Genomic DNA, 13,604 nt, shown 5'->3' on the forward strand with positions numbered 1-13,604 from the left:
ATTCTACCTGTACCGGCTCTGTTAACCTAGCCCCAGTCGCCAACACCGTGACAATATTATTCGGGGTATTGCTTTGGCGATACTAGTATAATAGTGTGTGTTAGGTGACATATATTCATCTTGGAAATTGCTATAGTACAAACTAATAACGAGGAACCACTCTTGTCTGCTAAATTTCTTTTGTGCCCCTAGTCTGTAGTTTGTGCGCATAGGGTCCCGGGGGAATGCTTTGTAATAATATATATTTTTGTCGAGAGGAAATTACCGATCAGTTGGTGAGTCACAGTCATTTTTTCACAGTCGTTTTACACCTGTATAGTGCAGCAATCAGACCTATAAAAAGGATACATGCATCGCAACATACATCTACAGTGTTTGTCAAAAGTTCCCAAGCCATTCCATCACGTGCAGTTCTTAACTGCACGTTATAAGGTCAGGTGGTCATTTGTCGCAGGCGTAGTTTTCTAGCAGAAGACTGCAACAGCCCAATAAATGATTTACACGCTCGCATTATTGTCGGTATGGTGCTTTTACATAGGCGATAATATTATCCTATAGACTGCTGTAAAAATATACCGCCCTCTCGTGTATGCTGCATTAATCTCACTGATCGCCAGTAAATGTCCTGAGGGGTCTTCCCTGTGTAGGTATTTTTCCTACTGGTAGAAAACCTAAAATAACAATGTCTGGCCAATATATGATCTAGACGGCTATCATAATGTTTAGGCATACCATCGCTGTAATTATGTCATCGTCTTCACACATTTTTTAGTTTAACCGACCTCAGTATGAAATAGATTAGTAGGCAAGTTTCGCTTTTCAGAGCATAGAGCACGTAAATCGTTGCGTCGCAATTTAGCCAAGAAAGAGTGGAATCTGGAGGTCAGTATGCGATGCCATAGGAGCAACTTACGAGCAGGAAGCAATAATGGAAGGAGGCCTGCCGCAGAAGTATCTGCGGTGCATGCCGTCTTCCCACTTGTCGCTTTTATGGCCCGATAACGGCTGGCGTCACAGCAACGTCTGGTGTCGCGGTTATGTGGCAATCACGCATAGAGATATCACACAAAGTTGTGAAGAGTGATGGCTGGAAAAATGCGGCTATATTGGGTGCTTTAAAGCTTTTTGATAACTTGCCTTACGTAGTGCGAAAGCTCTAGATGTGGCCTAGCGATAAGAAGTGAAGAGAAAACGTGGGATCCACAAAACGGTACGAGCTACTGAGACGTCGCAAGAGCGGGCTGCGGGTCTGGGGGCTGACAGTAATCGAAAGCATGTTAGACCAGCTGTTGAAACGAAATGTTTTGCTGTTTTTTTTCACTATTGCTTTAACCATGAATAAACCTGTCTAATGTTTTTGGCTCAGCCATGAGGTTGGAATACTTTGACGTTGGGCCGTTCATACTAAACTTTCCACTACAAGAGCTCGTAATCCAGTTGCAGCCTAGGAGATGAAAACGTCTTTATTCTGACGGCAGATTGTTGCATAAAGCAAAGAAACACAACAATGAATGACGCCAGTGTGAATAAAGGGGTGTTCGCAATGTCGTTGTTGCCCTTTCTGCGTTACAAAACGAAAAAGCTGCTCTTAGTAGCAAACTACCTATTCATGGTATTTGCATATTCTCTTGCATCTTTTATGCCTACCACAAAGAAGGTCACACAGAGCCTTCTTTTTGTGTTCTGAAAACCGTTGAGCGTCGTGATATGCTCCTCTGGCTCCGTTTCAATTTATGTGAGATAGGAAGAGACTGAGAATAGTTTTTAAAAAATAGCTCTGGATTAGTTGTAATAAAAGCTGGGGTATGAAATTTACTAGTTATATCTAAATAAATGCAGCTTACATTGAAAGCAAAAATGCTATTAAAGAGAGGCTAATAGTGCTAGCATTTGTTTTATTTTTACATGTTTTTACTTCGACTTAAGCTGTACTAGTTTCGGAGTCCTAGAAGATTGCATGAGGGTTGCAATAGTTACTTTTCTCAAAGACGAAAGAGTTAAATTGCTTGAGACAAAAGTAGATTTATTTAGTTTTCTCCTCCGCGGTGGAATATAAAGGCACCACACAAGAATATTTTAGTCATCAATCATCAAAGTATATAAATGACTTAGGGTTTCTTTTTTTTTCAGTCGACCACATGTAATACAGTGATTGCGTCTATAGTATGCTTGTTTGCTTGCAAACTTCAGTTGATAGGAAAAAGGTGCATGAACATCTTAAATGTCGTTTAATGAGACGTGCAGCTGTAGCCGCTTAAAACTCTCACCTGCTCGCTCCATGTGGTAGCAAAAAAAAAGAAGGTTTAGAAAAGCATTGTTGACTATGATTTCAGGAAGCTAAATAAATACTCTGCCAGAATTTTGCAGAAAAAAAGAATCCCATTTCTTGAGAAACCAATACCTCACCTACCCTTTCACTACAACCTAAACGCGTAGCTTTATGTAAGTTACTTTTAGAATCGGTTATCAGACTGATGGCGAAGTCCTAAAACAAGCAAATGCATTTTTATGCAGGCATCGGAGATCCCTGCACTCCATCGGGGCTATGCCCGGGCCCGACCGAATGCATGGAGTCTCTTTACTGCGACCCATACCAGAAAGCCTGTCTTCCATTTCCAGAACACACCGACAATAGCCACGAAAACTCCACTGAGGACGGCGTTTACAGCCACCAAAATAAATAACGTCGCCATTAGGATAAGCTTTGTGTTGCTTCTTGGAATAATATTTATTTTCGGAGTATTCACGATAAGCGCTTGATGGGGAGACGGGCAATTTTTAGTGGCCAGCAGTGGTATTTCCCACTAAATAAAGGTCATAATGTGCTCGGACGTTTGAGTGTAAATGCATCATTCTCCTTCGTGACATTCCACAAAAGGTATCAGCACTCAGCTTCGTCTTGAGGTTATGTACCAAGTTGTATATATGTGCGCTATTTAAAGCATGAATTCCACATGACGCTACTTGCGTGGCTCCTATGTAGAAGGCGAAGAGAACCTAACTTGCGTAGTCTGAGGAAGAATTTTCCTGTTACCTCGAGGAAGCAGTTTGTTTATTTTTAATAGCATTTTACAATTCCCGTTCGCCACTCCGCGAGTGCAACCGTCAAAGGTCATGCTTTAATGCCAGCGTGTGAGATTGTTCATAGTATAGGGGTTTGGAACTGAGCCATTGGATTCATACACTCATGCTACTCACGCTATGTCAGCATTTATTGTTTCGATGGAGGCGAAACGAAGAGGCGTCCGTGTGCTGTGCGATGTCAGCGCACGTTAAATATCCCCAGGTGGTCGAAATTACTCCGTAGCCCTCCACTACGGCTCCTCTTTCTCTCTTTCCACTTTAACTCCCACCTCCCAGTCGAAAAAACTACAGAACTGTGTCAAAAATAGGGCAAAATACTCTGTAGTTCTGTCATAAACGTCAGATTTTTCTGTAGTTCTGTAGTTTTCCTGTAGTATATTTCTGTTGTCTGTAGTTCTGTAGCACGTTTCTGTTGTAACTACAGAAACTTCTGATGTTACTACAGAATGTTCTGTTGTCACAACAGGTTTCCCGTCAAAAACCGCACAGAAATTCTGTCGTAACATCAGAAAACTTTCTGTAGTTTTTTCCGACTGGGGTTCATCCCTTCCCATATGGCGCGGTTGCGGTGTCCACAGATATCAAGTGAGACAGTTACCGCGCCTTTCTCTTCATATAAATAAATAAATAAATAAATAAATAAATCACCCTAAAGAAACATTTTGATTTACAGCATCTTCCACTCCATCGCCGCATCACCAGTCTTTGTCATTATCACAAGATTTACTATTATGCTTTTAAGGAATAACAGCGCGGAGACGAAGGACAGGAAGAAAACACCTGCGCTTCTTCCTCGTCCTTCGTCTCCGCGCTGTTATTCCTTAAAAATATGTACCAACTAGCTCAAATTTCCGTGTTGTTGAACGTTACTATTATGCACTGCATCAGTAACCCTACATTCGCTTCACGCTTTTCTAACTGCACCGGCCATCCTCTTCAAGTTTCACGTCCATGCGCCCCAACTACCCCCTTTTCAACGTCATTATTTCCGAGAACAGCAGCCGACTGGAACGCCCTTCCCCACTACATAGCTGCCATCCCGTGTCCCTTGACGTTCCGTCAACGTGTGGCCGCGTATAATGTATGAAGAGAACGTTTATTGTATTTTTGTCCCACCGCTTATGTAATGCCCATAACGGAGTCCTTAAGACATTAAAATGAAATGAAATCCTGCCAATGGAAGACATCTGTGTTCGCGCTTAACACCCTTGAATATGCTTTCAAATTTTATCGCCTAATATTTTATTTCATGAAAATTCCTACCACATCAGTTACGTTAATTACGAATAATGTTCCCCGGAAATCGATTAGAAACTCTTTAGTTAAAGTACAACGTACGTCACGGTGACTAAATCATTCCTTCTGCCTTCACTACACCCTGAACAATCCCCAATTTTCAGTATGTGCAACGATTTCTGAGGCAAGAAGAAGACGACGAAGAAGCAAAAGACGGCTACTTTCACAAACGGGATTTTGGGCTGCGGCGATGACTTTTGAAGATATTCCAGAATAGGTCACACTGCAAACCTTTCAAGCCGTTCGGCGCTGCCTAACATAGATATCGAGCACAAAAAGGATTTTTTTTCGACTTCTTGCAGACACGACACCTTGGTGGAATATGGTATGACAATGAACTCCTTAAGTTTATTTCGCTGACTGGGCTGCACAGCTTACGGGAATCTGCTATTACGCTCCGGTAATGCCAATTTGCCGTTTCCAAAATCTGATTTCCTACAAATGGCTGTTCACATCAGGGAACTGTGTGGACTGTGAGATCGTAAACTGGAATGGCCTTCCTTCATTTTGTTGTATTCTGCCTTCCGCCCTTTCTAGTGCTTTGTTACACTGCATGCCCTTTACTTTGATATGATTTTGATGTTGCTACCTCTAACTTTTAATATTTCATGTATATAGAGCGTTAATAAAATGTAAAATGTATAAAATGTAATAAAGGCTGTGTTTCAAACAAGCGGCGCTTGTGTAGTGCTTTATTCCGCGGACCAGCACAGATGAACTGGTTTTATTGCTGCAGGTTCAAATCCAAGTTGCTGCCATACTCTTTCCATCATCCGGATTACGCCCATAGTAGAAGGAAAGTTGTTCTCACCGCCTTCTATTAACACTTCCATGTACCAACTGCGTTTAAATTCCCATAGTGTGACGCCCGATCAAGTGATGCCATGAGTGTCGCGACAAATAAGTGAAGTTGATGAACTACCCCACTGGCTTTTTTTTGTGAAGAGGTCTCTAAAGCCGTTGCTTTAAAATTCATGGTGCAAACAGACCTAAGCGCGTCCAGCACATTGCCGCACTCGACTCGTTAGCGGCGCTTTGACGCCGGTACACAAAGAGGTAAAAGCAAGGAATGCAGGGAAAAGCAGCAACGAGAGTGGCCCTCAAAAAGGTCGCCTCGATCCGCCAACCTAGCAAGGAAAGCGTTGCAAAGTGGCCAGAGAGAAGCCTCTATGTGAGCACCTCTGCGGCACTTACATGCGATGAAGGTGCTTGGAGACCACATCAAAACTTCCATGTGGGATTCTTGAGAGCGTTTTTAGTTAGACAGTGGCACTGACGGCCAAGTGAAATTTCCCCCTTTGTCGCGAAGTCAGCGACAGTCTCAAGGAGACGGAGCACCGTGACGGGACATGTACTGTAGTGAACCCGCGAAGGAATGACCCAGAGTGTCCCGAGGAGAACCGCAGGGATCCATAATTGCCAGATCAAAACGTGCTTGCACCGAAGCATGCAAACCGCGGACGGTAAGTCCGAGGACCTCTTCAGGTTGTTGTTCCCAATAGGACGAGAAGCACCGTATTCTAATATTCTCGATGCAAAGACATGTTCCGTCGTCTGGTTGCTTTCACAGTTTTCACTGAACTGAATGAATCACCGCTGTGTTCACAAATACGGCTTCACTTGTAACCCTACGCCAAGATGCACTCGAGGCCTGCTTTTTTGGTTCAGAAACTAACTTCCACTGGAGTTTATTCTCGGGTGCATGAGAAAACGCGAGTTACCTCGAGAATCTCGAGTTGGCAGCGATGATACCTTGGCGGTTAGTCGGCTGCCTCTACACATGCAAACACGGCGCACATAACGTCGTTCGCCCGATGGGTGGACTTCGTTCTATTAGTATACTCAGCTTTTCTCGAAAGTGAACACAATAAGAATGGACAGGACTGTTCTTTGAAGCTTCTGCTGAGTGGCACAGACCCGGAACTTCTGGCATACCCTCGTTTTGCGGGCATGCAGCCATTTCTAGCTTATAGCCTTTCCTGCCGTCCCAGCCGCTGAGGCTGAGCATAGGTAACCGTGGTCAATCAAAGACTGTCTACGAGTTGATCATAGCATTATGTATACGTTACGGCGGGGCAGGAGTTCTTTAGGTAGTCATCTGATATCTGATAAACGTTTTGGAGCTCGCTAGGTGCAGAGCTGCGGCGCGCATATTTTTACTGCGCGCTTGCTCTGCGCCATGGCTTCCACAGACACGGTGCACTTGTGGGGAACGGCGTGTTGCATAGAGGAAGCTGGGGGCCACAGGAAGTTTGGTTGAGCTGTGTGAACATCCGGTTCCAAAGGTTAATGGCTTTGGAATTCCCAGTTTCAATCCCCACCGCCGCCGGCTGCGTTTCGATGGATGCGAAACGGAGACGCGTCCGTGTGCTGTGCGATGTAAGTGCAGAGAGAGAGAGAGAGAGAAACAACTTTTATTGCCAAAAGAGTAATCATTAAGGCATATCGGCCTGGCGTAGGCCCCAGGTGGGGGCGATACTATGGGCCCACGAGACAGGTGCCAGGTGCGTCTTCTTGTCTGAGCACGTAAGAAGTTGGTCCCAGCTCTCCTGGCTGGGAGCCACGACGCCGTCGAATCAAGGCCGAGACACTTGACACCACTTACCTTACAGACGACCACGCATGCTACGTGAATGTAGCGAGACAAAGTGACAATCTCTATGTCGCATGCGTAGCCACGCCACACTCCACACTTGTTACTTCTGCCACGGTTATGTAAGTGCACGTTAAAGATCCCCAGGTGGTCGAAATTACTCTATAGCCCTTCACTACGGCTCCTCTTTCTCTCTTTTCACTTTCTCTCCGGCCTTCCTCCCTTCCCTTACAGCGCGATTCAGATGTCCACAGAAAACAAGTGAGACAGTTACCGCGCCTTCCTGTTCCTGTGAACCAATCATAACAATAATAATAATAATAATAATAATAATAATAATAATAATAATAATAATAATAATAATAATAATAATAATAATAATAATAATAATAATAATAATAATAATAATAATAATAATAATAATAATAATAATAATAATAATAAATATATAATGATAATCAATCAATCAATCAATCAATCAATCAATCAATCAATCAATCAATCAATCAATCTTTATTTAATGTGCGCAGGAACAACCATGTGGTCTTTGTGCTGCAGCACAAAAAAAAATGAAAAAGCACAAACATGTTTACACACACAGAGAGAACACAAAAAAAAGAAATAAATAATACATGAAATGAAACTGAGACGAAAAGTATCACGGAAATTAAGCAGACAATGAGTATCATCACTTATATACACAGTGAGAGAATTTTTTAGCACACCAGGAAATAAAGAAAAAAAAAAAAGAACGGTAGGTAGAAGAGAAAAAAAAAAACAGATAACTGACATTGATTATAGTAATATAGAAATATACATAAAATAAACAACCATTCCAGGCGCAACAAGTGCATGGTACTTAAAACACAGGCTAGAAATACAGAATAATACAATAAAGAAGTAAAATTGAACAAGGGACAGTAAGATTCGAATATAAAGTTTAAAGTTGAAATATAAGCAAGAAACGGATAAAAAGTAGTTCAAGACACAGACAGCATTGAACAGGAGAAAAAGCAAAAAGTGAAGTAAATACAATTTAAGGCTAGAAAGTGGGAGTTATATGTGATAAAGTACTATTTAGAATACAACGCTACGAACATCCAATGTAAATGAACAGAGCGAGTTTTGGAAGATGTCAAGGTGAGGACAAAAAGAGTTAAATAACCACTGCATCCTGTCCAGAGGGGAGTGGGAATGAAGAGGAGAAACCTGAAATGGTCTGAATTCCCTCATGCTCTTTCGCGGAACGCGCAGTAGGATGTACTCTAAGAGCTGAGGGCACATAATGTGGCCATGAAGGAGTTTGTACAGAAATATGATATCAAGTCTGATACGACGGCAGTGAAGGGAAGGAAGATTCAGTTGGGCGCTCCTGGTGGAGCGAGAGGGGGAAGTTGCGAAAGGAAAGCGATAATGAAATATCCGTAAAAAATTTTTTTGTACTCTGTCAACCTGTCAACCATAATAATAATAATAATATTAATAATTGGTTCACTGGAAGGGAAAGGCGCAGTATTTGTCACACTTGCGCTGTGGACACCTGAACCGTGCCGTAAGGAAATAGAAAAAGGTGGGGGTGAAAGGGGAAAGAGCGAACGGGGAGTCGGTAGTGGAGGGCTACGGGGTAAATTCGACCACCTGGGGATCTTTAACGTGTGCTTACTCGTTTCATAATGCTATATCTTGACGGCGCGCGACATTTTCAAGAGATCTGGTTGGCTCGCTCGTTCTACAGAGAGATATTCACTGTCGGCGCAAGGCATGACTTGTGAAGCAGGCTAGCAAGTCGGGCACCGAGCTTGCTTGGAAAGTTCCAGGCGGCACCTGCTTCCAGAGACTCGAACTCATTGGATCGGTTGCTTTCGTTAGTTACAACACGATGTGAAGCAGCATGCATCAGTTCACCACTCGTCTCCGATGGCAAAAAGTAAGCTTGAAAGAAATTTCAATGTAAACCTGAATAAATGCAAATTCGTCACTAGGTTTCTCGGCATTCAAAGGGCTACATCATATTCTGCGTAAACGGTACGTCGATGGCAATAACTGTTCCCAGGCATGAGTCGTCTCCGGGCATTTGCCACAGTCATATTGTACAACAGACCACAAAGCATATTTACTAGGTAAGGAACGCCGATGTTGCTTATGAATGTTATTCAGAAGACTGCACGAGAAAAAAGACATGGTAACGCGCAGCGGCATGCAGTATTCGGGTCATATTTTGACCTTAATCTCGTCCACATACACCCCGTTACGCTGCCTCGAGTGAAAAGAAGTGGAGGGGAATTTCTTGGGGAATTCTTGCAGAAGGGAACATCGAGGGGCGGTTATGAATCCCCGATCTACCTTTGAGGGGAAACAAGTTTGTTTTCTCGACTCGACGGACTGGAGGCGGAGCGTCGCGTCGAGGCGCGTTTTTGAATACGGCTGCTAGTGCTCTGGCTTACCAATAAGCGCGGTATATGATCTATATAGACACTGCAGCGATGTCTTCGCATGGTGAAGTCACGAGACGGAAAACATATGCAGCATGATGAAACCAATATAAAATTTGCCTGCGTGGGATATAGCTACATTTTTCAGGACGTTTTCAGGACGTCACAGAGTTTCATTTGCCTGATTGTAGTCGTTCACAGATATTCAGGTGTATCTAGTTGCACAATATTGTGACGAGTAAAAAAACAGCAGCAAGGTTCCCGCTGGTGAGTTGTCTGTAATGAATGTTCACGATTAAAGTGTTCTATTTTAAAGCCGTCTTTAACGATATCAAGTCCAAATTCACCGAGGGAACAGCTAAAGTTCACAAGCCAACTCGCAACATCATAGTCAAGCATATATAAACTGACCTTTAGGCTTAAAAATGTGGTTTAAGTGAGTTTGCGTCGCCTGTACTAACAGCTTAGAATCGATCCACTGGCCGATATTTGAAAGACGTAAATATGAGAAGAGAACTGGCAAATTAAATGCAAATAATCGCTTCAATGCAGGTCGGGTACGAGCAGATGGGCCCAGCTTCGCGCCAATGCATACGAGAGATTTTGTCACGCTCCCAAAGAACAAAAGTAAGTTTGGCAGCAGCTAAACCTTGCAACGATTCCCAAAAAACTCGAGCCCCTCGTCTTTATTTTTGAAAACGATGGTCTGGTCTTGAAGAGAAAAGGGATCTCAGGCTCACCTATCCGTAAGGGCTTCGTGAGCAACGATTGCCTACTTAAAGATCCGACGGCGGTCTAACCCAGCTGGGCCTACAAAGCACACTTCCAGGCCAACGCGCCATGGTTTCACGAGCCTGTGCCGTACCTATATACATACAGCAAAGAAGTCCGAAAGCCTTCAATGCTGTGTAATGCGACCGCACCGGGCACCTGTGCGACCTAATGCAAAACTGAACGAAACGGTGCGATTTATTCCAGATGGTGGAATATTTCTGCAAGAGAACAGACCCAGCCTCAGCGGGCCGAGCGTTCCTTCCACGTCCCTCCTAAAAAGCAAAAACGGTGGTCCCCTACGTTTTAGCTAGATCAGCTAATTCCGCGATTCGGGTTTTATTTTTTAGTCATCACAGCGCGTCTTCGTTGGTACAGGACATCATTTTTCCTTTCCCTCCGGAAACGTGTCCCTTTTAACAAGCTTGCGTCTCGAAGAATTGTAGGGGCTGTATAGCGCGGACTACTCGGAGTTGTAGAGAGCGCAAATAGTGTTGTCTCTCACGGCACGACTGCTACAAATGAAACATTTCATCCATGTTAAAACGGCACACATACAAACGAAGACCCTAAGAAAAGTGCAGCGCGGACAGGAGAGCACTTACAAGTGATACGTGGTCAAAGAACCACCTCCCACTCAGTGACTGACCCACTGAGTGAGAGGTGTTTCTTGGACCACGCATCAATTGTAAGTGCTCTTCTGTCCGTGCTGCACTCTTCTACGTGTCTTCGTTTGTATCGCGCCGTTTTAACATGGACTATAAGTAACTGGCCCAGCTTTCTATTTTGTTGCAACATTTCATATCGGCATTTCTAAACGGGTAAGAGCGCCGCCGCCGCCATGCTGAAATACAATTGACTCTGAGTGCACGTACCCAAAAGTAGAAGCAATGGCTTAAATTCGAAACATGGAAGTATCTTTTTGCGGAGTTCTATATAAACCAGCTTTCAGTCTCTTCGGAACACGAAAAAGATGCCATAAACGTACATGTGATATAAAAGCGAATTAAATATTTCTGCGCATAAATAATAACGTTGTGATGCTCTCCTTGCGCTCGTGTGAAGACAAAAAGCCTTCTTAAGGTACGAAATAATATGGCTGATTATAGAGAGAAAATACAGTGCAAGACAAACAACAGCAGTTTCTAGAGTGCACAAATGGTAAACAAACAGTATTCAATACAGACGAGATACAGAGTGGCTAGACTTTAAACATCTAAGGAAAAAGATAATTTATTGCGGATTGTTTACCGCGAGTAGCTGAGATTACATACAGGAATAAATGGCAAAGATTTCGTTTGGTATTTTATTCCATCCCTGCTACACATATTACGTGTGCTTTAACGCCCCAAATATGATTTTGCGAACGAGATAAGCAGCTTGTTACACCAGTGCGAAATGAAGTTTGAAGGAAGAAACTAATAAGTGGTCGGACAGATCAGAGGTGAGGAACGAAGACATTGATACGGTTTCAGGAACGCAGTTTATTTCCTATGTGATCAAAAATAACTGACCGACAACCCCTGAGAAGGGAAGGGAACTAGAAAAACCATTGCCTTCCTCACCATAGCCAAACATGTCTACGGATCTGTTATACAAAATATTTACACCTTTTCGACGGTTTCCGTTAGCCGCCTGTGGCATAAAAAATATTTAAACTTTTTCTGCGGTTTCCGTTAGCCGTCTGTGCCAGGAGACGAGTACAGAAAACGCGGCTCTCAAAGCAAGAGGTAGTCAGGTCTGTTCTCGGGAGTGCGCATCATCTCTTTCCAGAGCGATGTCATGGTCACATTCAGATCTTGCGGGAATGCATAGAAAATCACAGCGCCGACAGTGTACAGCATCGTTCTTTTGTCCTCGACGGCCACGTAGCTTGCCATGTCTTTTGCTTCCACATTGTACAATATAAGAACGTCGTTTTCCACCCGCGCTTTTCTCGCGAAGAGCTTCAGACCCGGCATCTTGGCCATGAGCACAGACTCCGCACGACACAGAGAAGTCGGAACTTCGCCTATACCGTGGCAGTGGATCACCTCCGGCCTATGATCCATGTGTATGGTTCTGTAGTGTGGTAAGTAGAACGGGTGCGGCATCACATTGTCCTTCATGAATATGACAAGGTCGACGTGAGGGCAGTTTTCCAGAATCCACGGCACGAACAAGAGATAACTGGAAGTGTTTCCGTTCTTTTCCAGGTTTAGTTCTTGGTTGCTTCTGCCTTCGTCGAGGGCGACAATGTCTCCGAAGACGCTGCATTCGGAGCGAGCCTCTGGCTTTAGCTCGCCGTACGGGTCAGTGACATTGCCTACCATATTGAAGACTGTAAGCCAGTTGATGGGTCGGGCAAAGCTGCCCTTGGCGTACATATTCCGCGCCAATTGGCGTCGTTGACTGTTTTCCAGAACCGTGTCTACGACGAACAGTACCTTAATACTGTGTTGCATGGCACAGGCTGCGATGACACCTCGACCCTCGCAGCGCTTGTCCCCGAAGGCGCGCAGATACATCTGACTTCCTCCCAGTTGGAAGCGGAGGCGTGAGATGTCGTGAAGCCATTGGATGTCATGAGGATAGAGAAAGAGGAGCGCTCCAACAACGAGTACCGCGAATATGCAGTGGCGATGAGACGGCTTGTACGCGATCGGCCACATGACTGAAGTAGAACGAGCAGTCGCAGCAAGCAGCTGGGGTGTTCTTTTGCAGGTGCATTCGTTCGCGCGTGGCCAACGTGCCGGCTCGCAATTCAGCCTCGGTGATGACAGAGAAAACGAAGTGGCACAAATATATCACTTTCAATGATGAGCTTAAAAGGGGAGATGTTTTTATTGTGCTTGATTTGAAACAAATACATTTCGGCGACAATTTAATACAAAAAAAATACATCTAGTTTTCAGTAGCTAGGTCATATAATTATTATAAAACAGCCTTCGCTTTGAATGCCTGGCCAACATGTCTTTCAGGATACGAGATAGAATGCATTGCAGCTGTCGGGAGATACTTTTGTGGATTTGTTCATTTTCCTCAAGATGGTACGCACCGCAGATTCAGTCCTTTGGCAATAGTTAAGTAAATTACTGAGCCGGGCAGCCCGGGTTTGATAGCAGCCGCGAGGGCCGTGACGGCCGCCTTTCAATGGAGGCGAAAAGCAAAGCCGCGTGGGCGTTGTGTGATGGTAGCGACCGTCAAAGAACACAAGGAGATTAGGATTGTCCGGAACGCTACATCACGGCTTGAGTCATAGCCTGAGTTGCTTTGGTATCTTAATCAAACGGAAGTAACTGTAAACCAACCCAACAAATGCTCATAGTTAAACACTATTCTTCAGCAAAAGGTAGGTTTCGTGCTAATGCTAAAAGCAGTATAGAAAGGAGTTCCACATTTGCAGGCTTTGGTGCTTTATCCTTCTCAATAACGCAAACATATCGTAT

At 44.0% G+C, this 13,604-nt stretch overlaps 1 protein-coding gene across 1 annotated transcript; it reads right to left on the minus strand.

Moving 5' to 3' along the window:
- Window positions 1-11,894: 11,894 nt before the first annotated feature.
- On the minus strand, window positions 11,895-12,827 carry LOC146180595 (uncharacterized). The gene has a single exon (XM_084577785.1). It carries the CDS (start codon window positions 12,825-12,827, stop codon window positions 11,895-11,897), a length of 933 nt encoding a protein of 310 aa, XP_084433911.1.
- Window positions 12,828-13,604: the final 777 nt, after the last annotated feature.

The sequence above is a fragment of the Amblyomma maculatum genome, chromosome 8 (genome assembly GCF_055883805.1).
Source record: "Amblyomma maculatum isolate TAMU_Amacu chromosome 8, ASM5588380v1, whole genome shotgun sequence".
In the NCBI taxonomy this organism is placed as follows: Eukaryota; Metazoa; Arthropoda; class Arachnida; order Ixodida; family Ixodidae; genus Amblyomma; species Amblyomma maculatum.

Bases quoted from the DNA above. Each gene is read 5' to 3' on its own strand.
- LOC146180595 (XM_084577785.1), bottom strand. From the start codon at position 12,827: ATGTGGCCGATCGCGTACAAGCCGTCTCATCGCCACTGCATATTCGCG.